General features: G+C 42.8%; 3 protein-coding genes across 4 annotated transcripts; 2 read left to right on the forward strand and 1 right to left on the reverse strand.

Annotated features, from left to right (window-relative positions):
* The first annotated feature begins 5,353 nt into the window (after nucleotides 1–5,353).
* Nucleotides 5,354–6,511, forward strand: polr2l (RNA polymerase II, I and III subunit L). The gene is made up of 3 exons (XM_083665449.1): nucleotides 5,354–5,425; nucleotides 5,766–5,877; nucleotides 6,203–6,511. Exons 2-3 carry the CDS (start codon nucleotides 5,783–5,785, stop codon nucleotides 6,309–6,311), a joined length of 204 nt encoding a protein of 67 aa, XP_083521575.1. The 5' UTR covers nucleotides 5,354–5,425; nucleotides 5,766–5,782; the 3' UTR covers nucleotides 6,312–6,511.
* A 212-nt stretch (nucleotides 6,512–6,723) lies between these two features.
* Nucleotides 6,724–12,321, reverse strand: LOC310815660 (cleavage and polyadenylation specificity factor subunit 7-like). Of its 2 annotated transcripts, none has more exons than XM_083685534.1 (9): nucleotides 11,686–12,321; nucleotides 11,155–11,367; nucleotides 10,883–10,986; nucleotides 10,353–10,498; nucleotides 9,907–10,243; nucleotides 8,190–8,305; nucleotides 7,872–8,019; nucleotides 7,496–7,754; nucleotides 6,724–7,202 (listed from the first exon to the last, which is right to left on the reverse strand). In XM_083685534.1, exons 1-8 carry the CDS (start codon nucleotides 11,773–11,775, stop codon nucleotides 7,496–7,498), a joined length of 1,413 nt encoding a protein of 470 aa, XP_083541660.1. In that variant the 5' UTR covers nucleotides 11,776–12,321; the 3' UTR covers nucleotides 6,724–7,202. The 2 variants fall into 2 exon arrangements, with proteins under 2 accessions (XP_083541660.1, XP_083541659.1); XM_083685533.1 differs by having other exon boundaries at nucleotides 8,190–8,308; nucleotides 11,686–12,319.
* Nucleotides 12,322–12,364: 43 nt separating this feature from the next.
* On the forward strand, nucleotides 12,365–15,847 carry sdhaf2 (succinate dehydrogenase complex assembly factor 2). The gene is made up of 4 exons (XM_083685554.1): nucleotides 12,365–12,584; nucleotides 14,639–14,862; nucleotides 15,005–15,114; nucleotides 15,353–15,847. Exons 1-4 carry the CDS (start codon nucleotides 12,558–12,560, stop codon nucleotides 15,481–15,483), a joined length of 492 nt encoding a protein of 163 aa, XP_083541680.1. The 5' UTR covers nucleotides 12,365–12,557; the 3' UTR covers nucleotides 15,484–15,847.
* Nucleotides 15,848–18,656: the final 2,809 nt, after the last annotated feature.

Genomic DNA, 18,656 nt, shown 5'->3' on the forward strand with positions numbered 1-18,656 from the left:
CATGTATTAAAACAATGTTTCCATTGTAAATTTCCTCTCCTTGACATTTATTTGAGTATTGAGGGTGCAGGAGAAATGCTGCTATGGAGATCAGCCATGACGAGGGCCTCTTCATATCCAGCTCCTTCCCAGACACTCATGGTCATATTCCATAATGCATTATTTCCGTAGTGAGAAAAGGTTGAGTCTTTAGGAAAAATACTTTTTTATTAACATTTAATGAAAAAGAATGTACATTAATTGATACATTATCCATCATATACCACATAACTGGGTGAGGGCTTAAGGGTGCCCAGATAGCTCTCTGAAGAAATAAGGAAGTACCATGTTCTACCGAAGTAGAGATGTAGTCTTTGAATGACATCATTCCCTTGGCAGATATTTTATTTACAAACAGTGAGGTATTCAACTGACGGCCATAAAGCAGAACAGACCATACTTGTGCTAAAATTAGAAACTACTGCACACACACACACGCACATACATACACACACACACATGCATGCACACACACACACACACACACACACACACACATTGAAGCACAAAGAAAAAGCCGTTCAAGTGCATATGCACTCATGCAAGCACACACGCACACACACCGACCGAACACACATACATATGCATGTAAGTACAGGCGCACACACACACAGACGCACACACAGACACACATGTGCTTATGCACTCATGCAAGCAAACACACATACACACACCTACACAAACACACACAAACACACACATATGCATACATGCATGCATATGCAGTCATGTAAGCACACACATACGCGCACCACACACACACACACACACACGCACACACACACACACACACTTTAAGGTAACGTGAAAAGTGAAAAGTAGTGAAAAGCTCTGACATGCATTCTGCATTTCACAGTGTGCAGAAATGCAACTGCAGTATTGAGAGCAATTCAAGAGAATGATATCATAAAACATCCCAAGCTTCAGGCAGAGACAAACACAAAGGAAGCACAGTTTGCAGAAAGCCACTGACACCCCCTCTGTGTGCGGACCAGATGGTATATCCCATTCTCTCTCCTCCTCTCTGTCCTTCCTCTATTTTCACTGTGCCCTCCATCTCTCCGCTGTTCCTCAGTTGCTTGTCTTGAGGACGTTACTGAGTTCTGGCTGACATCCTTGGCATAGCAAGCGTATTTCTCCATCCTTCCCTCCATCCTACACAGCTGTTGGAGAGGCTAACAGAGCAGCCTGAAGGTATGCATTCACATATTTATGCCTCCTTCCCTGCATGTCATTTCAGTATTTCTGGGCTTTTGGGGATTATTAGGGCCTGTGCAGCTTCCATCCTCTTATCCTGTGCCAGCGTCCCTCATCCTTTGATTCATCAAATCCATCCAATCCCTCTGTTTTTCTTCTCTTCTTTTCCTCTCTATCTCTCTGTCTCTCTCTTATTTCCCTCTCTCATGTACATTCTGTATCCCCACTATGTGCAGTTACTCTGATCCGTATTCCTTTCCTCCCCTCCATCTTGTCCTCCATTAACAGTACATATGACTCATGCAGTTTTACACAGAGAGAGAGAGAGTGAGGGAGAGAGTGCACAAAAGTGAGTGCACAAAAGATAAAGAGGGGATTATAGAAATATTCACGGAGAAAATGCTCATTGCCTGCTAGACTTGTTTCACTGTACAGAAGACACACATACATTTTAGCACGTCTGTTAATTGGGCTCTTTGGTAACAGCAGCTGCAGCGTACTTACTCCCTCCGTTTCAAAATGTACACATTTTCCCACGAGAAGGCTCAAACAGGATGTAGGACCCCAAGTATTGCTTTCACTGGAAGTTTGTTTCACAGCTGTTATAGACAAAACAAACCCAACAGCAACATCATGTCATCTATCTTTCAAGGTCACATTTAATACCTACTGGCCCGAGGGTGTGTTTTCATTCTGCTGTGAATAGAGAGGGTTAATGCTTCATGTGTATTTTCATCCACTGCTCTATGTCTGTATAATAACAGTAAAATACAGCAGGGCAGATAACAGAGAATCTGGGTCTAATCTGGGCAATTATCTGTCTGCCTCTGTGTTTGCTGTTTTCTATCAGTGAAGCGGCACTGACCTGAGAGACACTCCTGTCCTGTCCTGACCACACCTGTGTTTCTGGGTCCTATGGAAGCCAAGGCCAAGAGCGGGGCGCCAGCACCCAAGGCAGCCTCTAAAGCAGAGAAGCCGGAGAAGAAGGAGGCAGCACCCCCACGTAAGCCGGACCCCGCTCCAGTAGACCCTCCACCACTAGCAGAGGCCCCAGAGGCTGAGGCTCCTCCCCAGGATGGGGCAGCTGAACAGGAGGGGGCAGCAGAGGGCGATGAGGGTGAGGAGGCAGCCGAGGGCAGCACAGACTCCCTGGAGAGCCTGAAGCCCTTCCTCATTGGTGGTGCCATCATCGCTGCTGGAGCCATCCTGTTGGGGGCGCTGTTATTGGCACGGAGAAATTAACATCCACCACTCATCAATGCAGCCTATTGGTTGATGGGTTAATGAGTCACTTGCTGATTGGTTCATAGACTATCATGCAGTTGGTAGAGCTGGGGGATGGGGAGCCACTGTGCTTCTTATGTTTATTCAGTCTGACTTTGCTTGTAGTGAATATAACCATCAGTGAACATTCAAAATGATGTATTTGGGCCTCATGCATGAATTTGCTCCACCCCTCCGGTTGCGCCTGCTTACTGGTCAACAGGCACTTATGCACTCAAAACAGTTTTACTGAACAAACACATTCACCTAACATGAATATGCTTACCTTTATTCAATTTGCATAGGTAACAAACACATACTCTGTATATTTTCACACCAGGAACTGTATTGGTTGAATTTTAAATTATTCATCTTGTCCCTGGCATTCCTTTCTGGACATTGTTTTTTCATTTTTATGTTATTTAAACTGGAGGTACCTAAATTATCTTTTACCAGGGAGACCTTGGCCAAGACGTAGGCCTAATCATGATTCTGACCATTTCGGTGGCTTTGTTCTTGATGTGTTTCTATGTGGCTACTAGCACTTTGATCGTTTATGAAGTAGAACTACAGTAGGCTATACTGTTTGGGTAGCATTATGAAATAACCTATATTGTACATATTGTGGATAAGTCAGTTCCTAGTATGTATTAGGGTATTTCACTGCTCTTATTTCTTTAGTTTAAACACATGTTCCCAGAACATCCTATTATACCTTTTGAATAACTGTGGTTACACCAGGTCCATGAGTAGATCACATCAGCAATGGCAGATAATGGTGTGCCAGGGGAATTGCCCTCCACTCCCATCTTTAATTACTTTATGTGATATAATCCAATGTCATAATCAAATTATGTCCTAAATCAATAAGTACAGCCAGATTATATTGTCAAATACATGCCCTTACTGATTATAGCCCTGACGATTCATACTGTCCATACCTCTGATATGCAGAAATGCATGAATTTGAAAAACAAACCTACAACTGGTGAGCCAGTTAAGAAGATCTTTGTTCTCAACCCATACAATCAGACACTTTCATTAATATTATGATAAATAAGAAAAACATTCTATCAATGGGACATACTCTCATATACTGCAATTTCTCTAACTGGGGCAGTATTGCACATTATGAGATATACAGCAGACCATGCATATTACAGGTAGTAGAAGAGACTGAGCAGTTACTGTGATGATATTCTATGGAGGAACGGTGGCCCTTCTGCTCAGTAAGTCTGCTATGTAATTTTCAAATACAAAATCTAAAGAGAAAGTAGCACTTAGCATGGTTTATTACAACTATCTTTACCAACCTCCAGTTAGCTCATGACAATACCACAAAATGGTATTACATTGCATTGTGATTTGTATTAATACTGTAGATATATGTGGTGTGTTGGTAGACCGGAAATGTAAGTATGAAGCATGCATTAACAACAACATATGGGAGTAGGTAAACAGTATAAATCATTTCATGGATTATTTCCTCTTTATAAATTGTATACATTTATTCCCTATTGATCACAGAATCCAAAGAGAAACTTTCCTAGATTGTTCCTAATCAGTGAATATCCCACATGGGCAATTTCTTCAACATCAGGGAAACATCCAAGGTTTTCTGAGATGTCCACACACATTCATTAGCTAGCCAGTCAGCCCGTTAACCTTAACAAGGTACCAAATAAATGCAATACTAGTGAGTATCACCCACTGTAGATTGTTAGGGCATATAAAAAAACTTTTTCTAATCCATGCCATGAAATGCAATGACTATGTCAGTGTGAATGGCCAATTAGGGTTTTCAACACATCAGTAATAAACACGCTTATAAAGCACTTGAATACTGAAATGCAGCTCACTATGATGCAATATCAACACACCCAGCACTGCAACAGACACACACATATTCTACAACACACAGTACAAAACAAAAAATATCGTATTTATTTTTATTTGTCTCAAGAGCGTATAAATGCAATAATTCCGGTAGGACTCCATATTTTAGCACATGTTCTGTACAATTCTGTAGCAATTAAATTGATGGAATGATGGTGGTGGTGGTGGTGATGGTGATGGTGATGATGATGATGATGATGATGATGATGATGATGAACCTTGAAAAGGATTATGATAGTGATATATTCTTGATATCCCTGCTCCCTAACATGTTGCCCCTCTTGCACATTCCCTCCCCTGCCCCCAAAGCTCATAATGTAAATCCAAAAAGGAAATGGTTCTCTTGTGACTTGACCTGACCTTTATTAAAGGCAATGAACCAGCCTCCGTCAGACTGTGTGTCTTTGATGGCTGCCATGCGTCAATCAATAGCATTAGGATTCAGTATTGATAGCCTTTTTTCAATTGTTAGGAACACGACTACTCACGTCCTCACCTCCGTCCTCCACTTGTGTCCAACTGAAAACGCATTGGAGGAGAAGATCGAGGCTCCTCCCCTTATATATTCTCCTCCAATGCTTTTTAATGGAATATCTCAGAAGCACCTGATGATTTATTAATCACTTTTCCCAATCTGTCAATCATTTAATTTATGGATTTTTGTTGACTGCATGGGCTTCTACAATTTACAATATTTCAATTCCAGTTTATTGCCTGCTTTTGTTCCAGACTGGAATGGAATACTGGATTACTACAAAATAGAAAAAGAAATGGGGGCAAAATAAATCGCACTTGACACAACCAAAATTATGTAATTGGCACGTTTTTCCCCCGATTCCACCACATTCTGCACTGTAGTTTACTCAGTACCATATTACTCAACCTGTCTGTAGCGCCCCTGCACATCTGAACGTGCCCCCAGAAGGGGGAGACACCAAGTCGTTCCATTCCTTTATTACGTGATTGTTGCTCGAGCGTCCGGTCAGCTAGCTAGCAGCAGGCTTACAACAGACCGTTTCTTATTATCTCGGTGAGTAGATAATCAGTTAATTTGAGTCCACAATTATCCATGCCATGTAACATTAATAACTAAATCGGTCGACAACGCCTTTTGGTTTATTTCACTCATAAACTAGATAGGCCATGTGCGCGCCCAAGCAGCTAGTTAGCTAGCTGATTTAGCCGGTTGTTGACATGCTCGCACACACAAGCTAGCTGATGTGGGATCAGGCTAAAGGAATCATTCAGCTATGTGTGAGAAAATCATGTATTGTGATTGACCGGTTGTTATATTAAAGCATCTTAATAGTGTCAATAGTCTCATTAGTGTCTTATTTTGTCTGCTGTAACTTCTGCACAATTCTTTGCAGTTTTCCACTGTCACACAATGATTATCCCTGTCCGGTGCTTTACGTGTGGGAAAATAGTTGGGAACAAATGGGAGGCATACCTTGGCCTGCTTCAAGCTGAATACACAGAGGGGTAAGACTAACTACAACCTCCTCTGACTCTGTGCTAAAACTTTACTTGGATTGATCAGTAACAATAGTCAGGTCTACTTATTAGGTTGTACTACCGGCTTAAAGATCTGATGCTATTGTCAAGCAATTACCTCATTGGACAGGGAGGGGCACACCTCCCCACTCCCATGAACAAAACCTTTTAAGAAATTGATTCACATTATATCATGAACCACACAATACAGCCAAAATTGAATGTAAAGAATCAACGACAAAAGTCCTGTAGCATCTCTTAAATAGATGATTTACTTAGTCTTACTAACCCTCCTCTCCCTTTTGTCTGGCAGTGATGCCCTTGATGCACTTGGCTTGAAGAGGTACTGCTGTCGAAGGATGCTTCTGGCTCATGTGGACCTCATTGAGAAATTGCTCAATTATGCACCCCTGGAGAAATGATGAGAGCCACACACACAACGCATCCTATGGAATGACTATTATTGACATGCCCAGGCTGACTGTCTGCTACAGATAGCTATTAGTCTATGCAGCATACACCTGATGGATTGACATCCTCATAAGAGACTCTCGCATCTTGTTTGATTTTCTCATCTTATTTGTATGTTTTTTTTTTCAAATAAAGCTATAAATACATGTCACTTGTATTGCTGTCTATTCCTTGGTAAAAATGCATACACTGAACATTTTAGATTATTTGCTTTGACAATATTGTGTACTATTGACTCAAAGCTAAAACATTGTTTTATTATTTGATCAATAAGATCCCTTTGCCATGATGTTATCGTCCCTTGTTGATAAATGTGAAGGCCAAGGCTTTTTTCAAGATTGAACGACCACACACAACTCTGTTTAACAGCCTTTTTTAATTCTCAGTTCAATACAAAATAAGGGGAAGAGGAAAAAACAACATACATTGCACTGTTAAACATATATAAAAAAAATTACCTATGGTGTGCATGCGGGTGAGGCAAGAGTTAAAAGTTGTCTGCCTTGACCCTGAAACCGCCATTTTATAATCAAAACAATTATATTACAAGGACAGTATCACTGTTAAAGTGTAAGAAGAGGAAATTGATGATCAATATCAGGAAGGTGTTGATTGATGACTGATGAAAAATGTTTTGTGGCTGCTGAGTACCAGGGATGTGAACATGGGGGGCCATAGGTAGCAGGGAAGGGAGGAGGGCTTATGGACATCCACTTTCTGCCTCACCATCAGTTCATCCATTATCCCAGACTTCTAAGCAGCTTGGTGAAGAAACAAGAAGTCCTGCCTCCGGCTTCCCTCTGACTCAGTCTGATGGACAAATAGAAACAGCCTAGAATGTCCTGAAAAGAACAAAGTCCTGTCAGGAGCACACTCAATGAGTTGACAGAGGGGGGAAAACAGGTAATAGGGAGTTAAGACAGGAGTTGTAGTGGGAGTTCTAGGGCAGGGTAGGATGTTGGAGATATAGCAAATAGGCAACATTTTAGGGAGTTGAGAGATGGGGTGAGAGCAAGTGAAATGTAAAGGTAAAAGTAATGGTAAGGATGCGTGGATAGAGAGGTGGGGGAGGGTCAATGCTGTCGACTGAGAAAAGGATTTTGAGGGATATCAGAGGGTGAGAGAAGTGGCTTACCTAGCGGTGTCGCTCACGGTGCTCCCTATGTCTGTCTCGTTCCCGTTCCCGTTCCCGCACACGCTCTCTGTCTCGGTCCCCACTAGGGGAGCGTTCTCTGTGTCTGCGAGCCATTCCTGTAGCCTCCCATCCCTGGTTGTAGGACTCTTCCCTTTCTCTGTCCCGGTCCCTGTCCCGCTCCCGGTCTCTGTCCCGTTCTCGTTCCCGTTCTCGTTCCCTGTCTCGCTCTCGATCTCTATCACGGGACCGGTGTCTTTTCCTACAGATAAACAGGAAGAGAGTGAGGTGGACTACATCTTCAAGTTGATTGGTTTGCGTCATGCAATAACATGTCGCTCCATAAAAAAAGTCTAAACACACGTTCAGCAGCACTGACCTGGAGCCATAAGACTTGCTCTCAATGGAGAAAAGGCAGTCTTTGAGGGAGGTCACTAGGGCTCGACAGCGCTCATCTCCATATACTCTGGACTGCTTGATGACAGCAATGGCTGTCAGAAGGGTCTCAATGGCCTGGGGAAGGTCTCCTACATGAGAGAACAGACAGGTTACTGTGGCAGTTCAAGAACATCATGATCTGTGTGGTGTTAGTAATACAATTTCCGTGTTGATGTGTTCAGTGAGTTTGTGTCTACTGTAGGCATTTCTCAGTGTTTCACTAGTCTGAGGTGATAATTAGTCTAAGTCTTAGTCTCACCTGCTGTAGCTCCAGATACAGCCTTGGTGATGGCGCTGCTGGTGATGGCTCTGTTTCTGTTCATCAGCTCATCAAACTCTCCATCCGTCACTGGAGGCGTGGGGGCGTCACTGTCCCTGCTGGAGAAGAACACTCCTGACTGAACATCATACACAGTTGACACCTTACTCATCAATGTTTTTAAGCATTTTTTCTTATTTTGGCTCTGTACTCCATAAGTTTGGATTTTAAATCAAACAATTACTATGAGGTTAAAGTAGAGTACCATTTAGAAATGACAACACTTTTTATAGTCTCCCTATTTCAGGGCACCATAAGTAATGGGACAGATTAATATAATGTGCAAATTAAGCACTCATGTTAAGTATTGGGTTGACAATCATGCAATAACTGCCTGAAGTCTGTGACCCATTGACCCCCACCAGACACTGGGTATATTCTCTGGTGATGCTCTGCTAGGCCTGTACTGCAGCCATCTTCAGTTGTTGTTTGTTTTGAGGTCTTTTTGCCTACAATCTTATCAGGAAATGAAATGAATGTTCAATTGGATTTAAATCTGAAGTTTGACTTGGCCAGTCAAGACCTTTCCACTTTTTGGCCCTGAAGAAATTCCTTGTTGCTATGGCAGTATGTTTTGGGTCATCGTCTTACTGCATGATGAAGCACCATCCAATTCATTTGGAGGCATTTGCATGCACTCGAGCAGACAAGATGTTTCTGTACACTTCAGAATACATTCTGCTGCTGCCCTCAGCTGGTACATCATAAATTAAGTTAGCCAGTTCAAGTGGCAGCTATACATGGCCAAATCACAACACCCCCTCCACCATGTTTCACAGATGAGGTGGTATGCTGTAAATCTTAGGCATATGTTTTTTTCTCCAAACTTTCCACTTGCAATTACTCTGGTACATAATAATATTCATCTTATATGTCCACAGGACAGACCTTTTTTTCAGAACTCTGCAGGCTTTTAGGTACTTTTTAGTACCCATCCTTTTTGAGGACAACTAGTGGTTTGCACCTTGCAGTGAAAGCCTCTGTAGTTTGGTTGGTGATGCATTCTGCGGCTGGTAGTCTCTGACACATTCACCTCCTGGGGTGTGTTACTGATCTGTGGGACAGTTCTTTGGGGGTTTTTCTTCAGTTTCTTTTTCTTTTTTTTTGTTCCAATCTGTTGATTCTGGCAAGCTTAAGGTTTTGTCTATGTTTCTGATTGTTGACTTTCATTGATACCTCTTTGGTCCTCAAACACCAATAGCAGATTCCAAAGGCTGATGCTAAGCCTAGAATCAAAACTAGACATTGACAGCTCTCTTATGCCTGCACAAATGTGACGGAACACAATTGACTTACCAGAAACACCTGTCAAGCCAATTGTCTCATTAATTTTTATGCCCTGAAATGGGAGACTATGTATAAAAATGTTGTCATTTCTAAATGGTAAAAACAATGTGTACACAAATACCCTCACATAAAAGCTGAGAATCTCTACCATCAACCTCATAGTAATTGTTTGATTTCATATCCAAACTTTTGGAGTATAGAACCAAAATAAAAAATAAAAAAGCTTCACTGTCCCATTACTTACGCAGGGCACAGTAAATGGTGTTAGACAAAATATTGTGAGCAGCAGCACTTTAAAACGTCCAAGACAAATAGTGTGATAAGATACAATCAAGTGCTGCTTGAAACATCAAAAGTACAGTGAGCTCACCTGTGCCGGCTAAAAGCTGTACTATTGTAGCTCTCGTGTGCTGGGGGGAAGAACGCAGGATTGATGTGAAGGCTGGGGGGAGGCAGGCTGGAAAGATGGAGAGGTGGTGGGGGGAAAAGGTGGGGCATTGGGGGAGGGGGAATGTGTGGTGGAAGATGGGGAAAAAGAGGAGGGGGCCGACTAAAGAATGGCGAGGACAGTGGGGGAGGCTTGTTGACATGAGGGAGTGGTGGCGGGATGTGAGAGACAGTGGAGGGGTTGGGCTGAGGAGAAGAAACGGAGGGATGGTTGTCTGGTACATCTGGTGAATCCTTCGAGTTGGAGCGCTGGGGGACACCTGTGGACACAGGTTGAGTTTGTTTTAATAGCAGCATTCGATAATAATCAATTCTATGAAACACCTAAGTAGGCATTCATTTGGTTTTGTACAGTGCTTATGTGCTTACGTTTATTGGCCTGGGCTTCAAATAGCGCAAGGTTCTGGCGAGTGGCAAAGCGGCAGTCCACCCTCTCCCCGTTAATGTGACAATGGGGCAACGTCTCTAGCAACCTCTGCAATGACGTCTCTGTGGACACCACGACCTCAGCATAGCTACGTTAAAGAAAGGGAAGGAGAGATATCACTTCTGCATAGAATGGGTGTAAGCTTTGAGATGTCGTCCAAGATCAACTACTCTACTGATGAAGCCATAAGTAGCCTATATGATCACCAGAGCACACCTGTTTAGCTCTACAGGTATCTGGAGACAACACTTAGATCTAGATGTATCCTACAGAATGTCTACCGTTAATGGCAGCACGATGCAGGAAACATTGTAAACAATCTGTAAGCTCTGCATTTAGATATTGAAGGCTCTAATTTGTCTTAATAGGCCTTTGTCTCCAGGTCTCATTTGAATCCCGTCAAGAAATGATGAAGCCTTAAAACATATTAGAGTAATACCAACTGGTGCTAAGGATGGAGGATAGCTCTCACCCCCTGGACTGGCCATTGGCTCTGTTCTCTGCAAATTTGACCTCCACGATGTCCTTCACTCCCAAAGTGCGCGCCATGTTAATCAGATCTGTGTCAGAGGTCCACTGGGGAGAGGGGAGGAGAGGGGTAGGAAAGGAAAGGGAGAGAAGATGTGTGAAAAGGGATATGGAAGACGGAGGACATATGGCTATATTCCAATACAGAGTGGGACTTAAAGGTCTGACAGAGTGAAGACTGGGGTGAAAGTGGTGTGGTTGGTATTGGACACTCACCCAGGAGAAGTTGCCCACATACACAGAAAGCCTCTTACTCCGCCCCCCACTGTATGTGTACAGTATTGCTGGCTTGCCCTCCTCTTTCGATGGCTGGTCCTTGCTCAGAGGGGCGGCATCCTTTGAGGGCACCCTATCACGACTCACAGAGCCAGTGAGCACAGCGTCATAAAGATCACTTGCCTCTGCTGTTGTTGCTGTGAAATCTCCATCCTAATGGAAAAGAAGATGGATATAACTGAGAGCCTTCATTCTTATCCAGAATGGTCAAAATGGACAAACATCAAGACCTACTACATAAAAAAACACATTAATTGCTTCAGCTAAGATCTTCTAACCATCTCCAATCAATTCAGATCTGCCATTGTTCTATATGGTGAGCTCTTGCTCTCTCTAATAAGAAAAAGTTAAATTCTGCAAGTCACATCTTGGAACGCAATAAAAGCATAATCTGCAATACATTAGGCTTCACTCTGCTGCACTTCCCTCATATCATCTCAAGTGGTGCCGCCAACTGCCAACCCATCTCACCTCCCCACCGTTGTTTTGATTGAAGTTCTCATCGTAGATGTCTATGAGGTCTGGTGCACCACCATCGGTAGCGGCCGCTGTAGCCGCCATCCGCGACTCCTGCCTGGATGGTTGGCACTGCAACCGTTATCTGGTCGTTTACGCCTTTTGTCTCAGGGCAATTGACACATAAACAACGAAAGCAGACGACTACTTGTGCATCATTTGCGTCTTCTCATGGGAGGTGGTTTCTGTATGATGTAGCTAGCTAGCACCAGTGATGTTTTTAAGCTAACGTAAGGTTAGCGAGCTAACTATCCCCTCCCCTTCCTTGCACAGTGTGATGGCAAGCGTGGACGGAATTAGAAAAGTAAACAAACAAACGTCACCAAACTGGATTAAAAAGTCAACAACTATTATACATTCGCAATGGTAAAATGTAAGTCTCGACATGCAAACTGACAACATTCATACAGGTAAACCTTCTGCAAATTAGCGGAACTGCCTGACTGAAGGGTGCATCTTTGAAATACCACCGGTGCCAAACGCTTATGATTTTACCAGGTTCCGCAAATATAACTGGTGTAGCTCCGTTTGTCAGGAAGGTGCTTGATATCTACAGGAATTAGCATGTTATGTTACATATGAATATCTAAAATATAACGTGTGAAATTCTTGACAATTCTAGCAAGGACAATATCATAGAGCATATAAATCTTAATTCTCTGACATTATTTATATTCAACTGACCTCACCAACATGTCGCTCTAACAAAGACCGTGTTTTATCCTGTGTTCCACTCTTATGTGACTGCGGATTGTGTAATCTCACACAGCACTCAGTCAAGTCACATTGACAAGATTCAACATTTGGCCGCTAGGAAGAAGTACAAAATGCTGTCTTCTGTGGTTGCGAAAAGAGTGAGTAATTCATTTATGTGGAATAGGGCTATTGTATTAACTATCCATGTAACTAGATAGTCACCGCAGTCGTAGCAACTAGCTAGCCAAAGGTAGTTACTGCCAGAGCAGAGGAGTATATACACCACTCTGATTACTGCTAGCAAACTCGACGTGCCTGCCAGCTAAAGTCAAGACCATAGCCAGCTAGCTAGCTAGTTTATAACATTACTTCAAAATCCTTTCTCGAAATAACTAGTGATTATACGTTGCTTATTTGGCTTTTTCATAGTTATTGCAATTGGACCATCAGTTTACACTTGTGCAACCATATCGTGCTATATGGACACGAGAGGGCAGTATCATGCAACCAATCTCTACTAAAATTCTTTTTGTTGTTTAATTGTGGTCATGTCAACTACTGTATCACGCTCCCGCCCATCCCGTGCAAAAATTATAGACTGATTCAGTGTGCTCGCTGTCACTTCAGTCACTAATAAAAGGTGTCCACTTTCAAGCTGCATGCAAGATATTACTAATGTTCATGCAGGATCGTATAGACACGTACCTCTGTCATGCAAATCGTATTTGAAGTTGATATTGCAATCTGGACGCAAAAGCGTTCCCTGCCGGCAACATCACTAGTGCATCCCACTCCCCACCATGTGAGCGGTAAGGCATGATTGTTGATAACCATGGTCACAATTTCATGAGATTATCTGTCGTTAATAAAAAAAAAAATACAATAAGTAATAGTATATAGTGTCTTATATTGACTAATAAGAGCTCATGACTAACTTAAAATGGCCATATGGGAACAAATGCTCTTGAAAGGAGAAGATAACGTAGCTTCCGCCATCAGGCCTCTGCAGTTTATCCAGAATGCTGCCGCCCGTCTGGTGTTAAATCTCCCCAAATTCTCCCATGTCACCCCCCTCCTTCACACCCTTCACTGGTTCTGGTAGCAGCTCGCATCAGATTCAAGACCCTGGTGCTCGTCTACCGGGCGGCAAAGGGAACAGCCCCTCCCTACTTGCAAGCAATGGTCAGCCCCCAAACCCCTGCACGATCACTCCGCTCTTCCACCTCGGCTGGCCGCCTGGCACCGCCGCCTCTACGAGGATGCAGCAGTCGCGCTATTCGATCACGGCTTTTCACTTTCCTGGCGCCCTGCTGGTGGAACGAGCTTCCCACTGCTGTCAGGGCTGCAGGGCTGCAGGGCTGCACTCCCTGTCTTCCGCCGTAGACTGGAGACCCATCACTACATCTTGACTATCCTTCCTAAAGATCTCTTCATCCCCAATACTCCTGTACAGTTTCTCTACTGTAAATAATAATCATTAAAAAAAAAGTCTTCTTCTAGCATTGTGACTGCCAATGGCTCCTGGTCCTAGCATAGGCCTATATTTGTTTTTCTTATGATGACTGATGTGTAGATGATTAACTTACGTAGACAAATGTACTTTCGCTTTGGATAAAGACGTCTGCTAAATGTCTAAAATGTAAATGTAAATAGTATCAAAGTTTTCCAATATTTGAAGTCTGTTAATTTTTACTGTGTATATATCATATGTTTTGATCTATATTGTCGAAATGACTGAACAGTTGAATATCAAAAACCGTTGTATTGACAATGGGCAACATCTGGATGAGATCAGGATGAAAACAGGAAGCGTAGCGTGAAATTAAAATCATTATTTTAAGGATATAAACGGTAGTTTTAGAGTGAGTTTAATATTGTTATTTGTTTATTGATGCAAATGCTATTGTTAAATACCAAACTATATCATGATTTTAAATGTTATTTCTGAGAAATCGTCAAAACGGGTTTGACCTGCCTACTACAAGTGGCTACTGGCTAACCATGTTGTTATCAAGAAGACTATACATATTGTTAAGGGTAGCTCATATGTATTATCCATGGTTATAGGATATAAAAATAGCTCTGCACATCATGGATTATTGGGTTGAATCATCCATGGTTATAGGATTTTAAAAAAATCATCTTCATCTTCATGTGTTTTTACAGTCAGTTTATCTGACATGGCTAATTATGATGTTGTTGTTTTGACCAGCTGGTAAGTGGTGTATGCCAGGCATCATGGAGACCAGCTTTGACAGGGCTTGTATCAGCCCGGTGTTACCGTGGAGAGGCACCTGAGGATTCTGGGCATGACCTCATCGAGATCCCCCTGCCGCCCTGGCAGGAGAAGGCTGGCGAGTCCCTTGACGTCAAGAGACGGCGCCTACTCTATGAAAGCCGAAAGAGGGGCATGCTGGAGAACTGCATATTGCTCAGGTTTGTGGACCACATAACAAGAGTCACAATATACTGTATAATTTATAATGTTTAATTTAATGTTTACTATAAATATTCAATTGATGTCCCAGTTGCGTACAAACCCATGTCGTAACAAGTGCAATTCACTCTCCCATTTCAGCCTGTTTGCCAAGCAATATCTGAACACAATGAGTGAGACCCAACTAAGGCAGTACGACCGAATAATCAATGAGCCTAGCAACGACTGGGACATCTACTACTGGGCAACAGGTGAGGAGCGACGTTTAACTAATATGTCATGAAATATACGATTGACTTAGAATATTATTTATTCACAAATATGACAGGAGGAGTTTCAGTCTCTGAGTCTCTGCCTTCAAGTCTTAATTTAGGCTAATTTTTTTAATTTGACCATCAGCATTGTGGTGCATCTCCTTGCATGTTGCATAGGAGCGCATTTTGTTGAAATGACCTAAATCTATGTTCTGTCTTGCCCCTATCTCGACAGAGGCCCAGCCCACACCAGAGGTGTACCAAGGTGAGATCATGGATCTACTGAAGGAGTTCACTAAGAACAGGGATCAGGAGCAGAGACTGGATGCACCCAACTTGGAGTACCTGGACAAGGGGAGCCAATGAGGACTGCTGGACCCTCTCAGAGACTGCTTTTGGGTGGTGCTCTTCACTACGTTACTAGTGAAACCCACCACTGGACATTGAATATTCCATCTGTAGGTCATTGAGACACCTGCCCTATTTATATTACTGGCCTTACTGTACATCTAGGACCTTTAACAGAGAGAATGATGTAATACACAGACTGACGCATACTGGAATGAGTAAAGAAGCTCAGACAGACAGACAGTAAAAGACCTCTTCATACACACACACACACACACACACACACACACACACACACACACACACAGCTTGTACCACAGGGCCTTTGTATTTGTATAGTGAGTGTTGTTTTAGCCCTTGAGACCTATGATGTAATAAATGTTCATGCATGTGTATTTGCTTGTCTTGCTGTTGTTTATGCTTCAAACTCAGCCTCCCCTGATCCAGTATATAGGTTAACATGCAGACAGGACAGGGTACAGGGATATACACTCACCGGCCACTTTATTAGGCACACCTTGCTAGTACCGGGTTGGACCCCCTTTTGCCTTCAGAACTGCCTTAATTATTTGTGGCATAGATTCAACAAGGTGCTGGAAACATTCCTCAGAGATTTTGGTCCATATTGACATGATAGCATCACGCAGTTGCTGCAGATTTGTTGGCTGCATGTCCATAATGTGAATCTCCCGTTCCACCACATCCCAAAGGTGCTCTATTGGATTGAGATCTGGTGACTGTGGAGGCCATTGGAGTACAGTGAACTCATTATCATGTTCAAGAAAGGTTTGAGATGATTTGAGCTTTGTGACATGGCGCGTTATCCTGCTGGATGTAGCCATCAGAAGATGGGTACACTGTGCTCATAAAGGGATGGACATGGTCAGCAACAATACTCAGGTAGGCTGTGGCGTTTAAACAATGCTCAATTGGTACTAACGGGCCCAAAGTGTGCCAAGAAAATATCCCCCACACCATTAAACCACCACCACCAGCCTGAACTGTTGATACAAGGCAGGATGGATCCATGCTTTCATTCTGACCCTATTAAATTCTGACCCTACCATCTGAATGTCGCAGCAGAAATCGAGACTCATCAGACCAATCTTCTATTGTCCAATTTTGGTGAGGCCGTGCGAATTGTAGCCTCAGTTTCCTGTTCTTTGCTGACAGGAGTGGCACCCGGTGTGGTCTTCTGCTGCTGTAGCCCATCTGCTTCAAGGTTCGACGTGTTGTGCGTTCAGAGATGGACTTCTGCATACCTTGGTTGTAACGAGTGGTTATTTGAGTTACTGTTGCCTTTCTATTATCTCGAACCAGTCTGGCCATTCTCCTCTGACCTCTGGCATCAACAAGGCATTTTCGCCCAGAGAACTGCCGCTCACTGGATATTTTCTCTTTTTCGGACCATTCTCTGTAAACCCTAGAGATGGTTGTGCATGAAAATCCCAGTAGATCAGCAGTTTCTGAAATACTCAGACCAGCCCGCCTGGCACCAACAACCATGCCACGTTCAAAGTCACTTAAATCACCTTTCTTCCTCATTCTGATGCTCGGTTTGAACTTCAGCAGGTCGTCTTGACCATGTCTACATGCCTAAATGCATTGAGTTGCTGCCATGTGATTGGCTGATTAGATATTTGCATTCGCGAGCAGTTGAACAGGTGTACCTAATAAAGTGGCCGGTGAGTGTATATACCATGATTATGTAGATGACCTTCAGTGTAGGCTTTTGAACCATGTCACCTTGATCAGGTGATTTGGTAGGTTGCAGTGTCAATAAATGGACACCAGGGGGAAGCAAAACCATACTGTTTAACTGTCATTTGTGCCTCAACTGGCCTTCACGCCACTGCAAATCAAAATCACAGGTGTATAACACATACGATATACCAGATGTGAATTTGAATTAATGTGCCTCCATACTCAACCTGACTTTCAAACCGAGATGCATCCAAATATGTTTATATTAAAGATTAGTGTTTGCAACATTGGTAGGTTGGACTGTTGTCCTTGATGTTAGTAATTGGCTTTCAGCTCAGTAACTCAGGTGATGATTCATAATGTAGCTAGATCAATAGGTGAGCTTCTTTCATGAAAAATGTCTGTGTGCGTGCGTGCGCGCACATGGTTATGTGTGTGGGGTGTTTGTGTTTGTAGGGCTGAATGCTTATGAGTGGGTGTTTGCGAGTGTGTCAAACGTCAAATTGTATCACCACTTAAATTGCAGATTTTATTTTTGCTTAGAGCCAAATAAACAATGTTTTTTTCCCTCTTTCCCCCCTCCATCACCACAGTAAATAGTGTTGACAGTGGTGAGAATTCCTTGCTATGCTGTGTTCTCATGTGGATGTTAGTGGAACATTATTCTGAGACCAGCAGGGAGCTTCCCTCTGGCCAGGGCGTGTGCTATGAAATCTGAGCAGCGATGAGATGAGCTTTCCCTCTGTATCTCATCCTCAGTCACAGGAACCAGTGTGCACAGTGACTAAAGACAGAAGACATCAATGAAATAAAATATGATATCCATACCTGAGGGAATAATCTCAGCTCCCCAACACAGACACATCATTTGCACTTTTGTAATACTCTATGTTACTCATGCTAGTTGTTTATGGCGTTTTGAAAAGGAAAATCTCATGACAATGACTGCTAGTCATACATTTACTCAGGTATAGTTATAATTAGCAACTGTAAAAGCAATCTCAACATTGGTAAAAATGCATTTGTTCGCACTGAGTTTATTTAGATACACAAAGCTATAGATTTAAATGACTTATTATTAAAATTACACGCAACGTAATTACAAGCACACCCCTGCATAGACAGGGACTTGGTTGAGGATTGGTGGTGGTGGGGTGTGTCTTAAAATAGCAGAGTGTGATGCCAGTAGGGCCCCCCTCTGTGTGAGCTCTGTGACTGCTGCCATCTGTCTCACTTTATAGAGACAGACTGGACTGGACAAAGTCTGTCTGTCTGTCTGTCTTGTCTGCTTGCTTGCCTGTCTGTCTGTCTGCCTGTCTGTCTGTTAGTCTGTATCTCTTCAACATCCAGCAATCTACTCATAGGGTGCCAATGCAGTAGTAGTCCAACAGCCCTGTTTTTATCTTGATATTACTTTGACTGTTGTGTCAAGACACATCTTACCTCTTTATTATTAGTTTTCCACTTACTCAGTCCTATTTGTCTAT

This window comes from Argentina silus, assembly GCF_951799395.1.
Source record: "Argentina silus genome assembly, chromosome: 2".
Taxonomy (NCBI): Eukaryota; Metazoa; Chordata; class Actinopteri; order Argentiniformes; family Argentinidae; genus Argentina; species Argentina silus.

What these genes read in the sequence shown, in the direction of transcription:
- polr2l (XM_083665449.1), top strand. Translation starts at nt 5,783, where the DNA reads ATGATTATCCCTGTCCGGTGCTTTACGTGTGGGAAAATAGTTGGGAAC. An exon ending in CAAGCTGAATACACAGAGGG is followed by an intron (nt 5,878 to 6,202) that starts GTAAGACTAACT and finishes TTTGTCTGGCAG; the next exon opens with TGATGCCCTTGATGCACTTG.
- LOC310815660 (XM_083685533.1), bottom strand. Translation starts at nt 11,775, where the DNA reads ATGGCGGCTACAGCGGCCGCTACCGATGGTGGTGCACCAGACCTCATA. An exon ending in ATCAAAACAACGGTGGGGAG is followed by an intron (nt 11,368 to 11,685) that starts GTGAGATGGGTT and finishes CTTTTCCATTAG; the next exon opens with GATGGAGATTTCACAGCAAC. An exon ending in TGTATCTGGAGCTACAGCAG is followed by an intron (nt 8,020 to 8,189) that starts GTGAGACTAAGA and finishes TCTCTCATGTAG; the next exon opens with GAGACCTTCCCCAGGCCATT.
- sdhaf2 (XM_083685554.1), top strand. Translation starts at nt 12,558, where the DNA reads ATGCTGTCTTCTGTGGTTGCGAAAAGA. An exon ending in CTTCTGTGGTTGCGAAAAGA is followed by an intron (nt 12,585 to 14,638) that starts GTGAGTAATTCA and finishes TGTTTTGACCAG; the next exon opens with CTGGTAAGTGGTGTATGCCA. An exon ending in CATCTACTACTGGGCAACAG is followed by an intron (nt 15,115 to 15,352) that starts GTGAGGAGCGAC and finishes CTATCTCGACAG; the next exon opens with AGGCCCAGCCCACACCAGAG.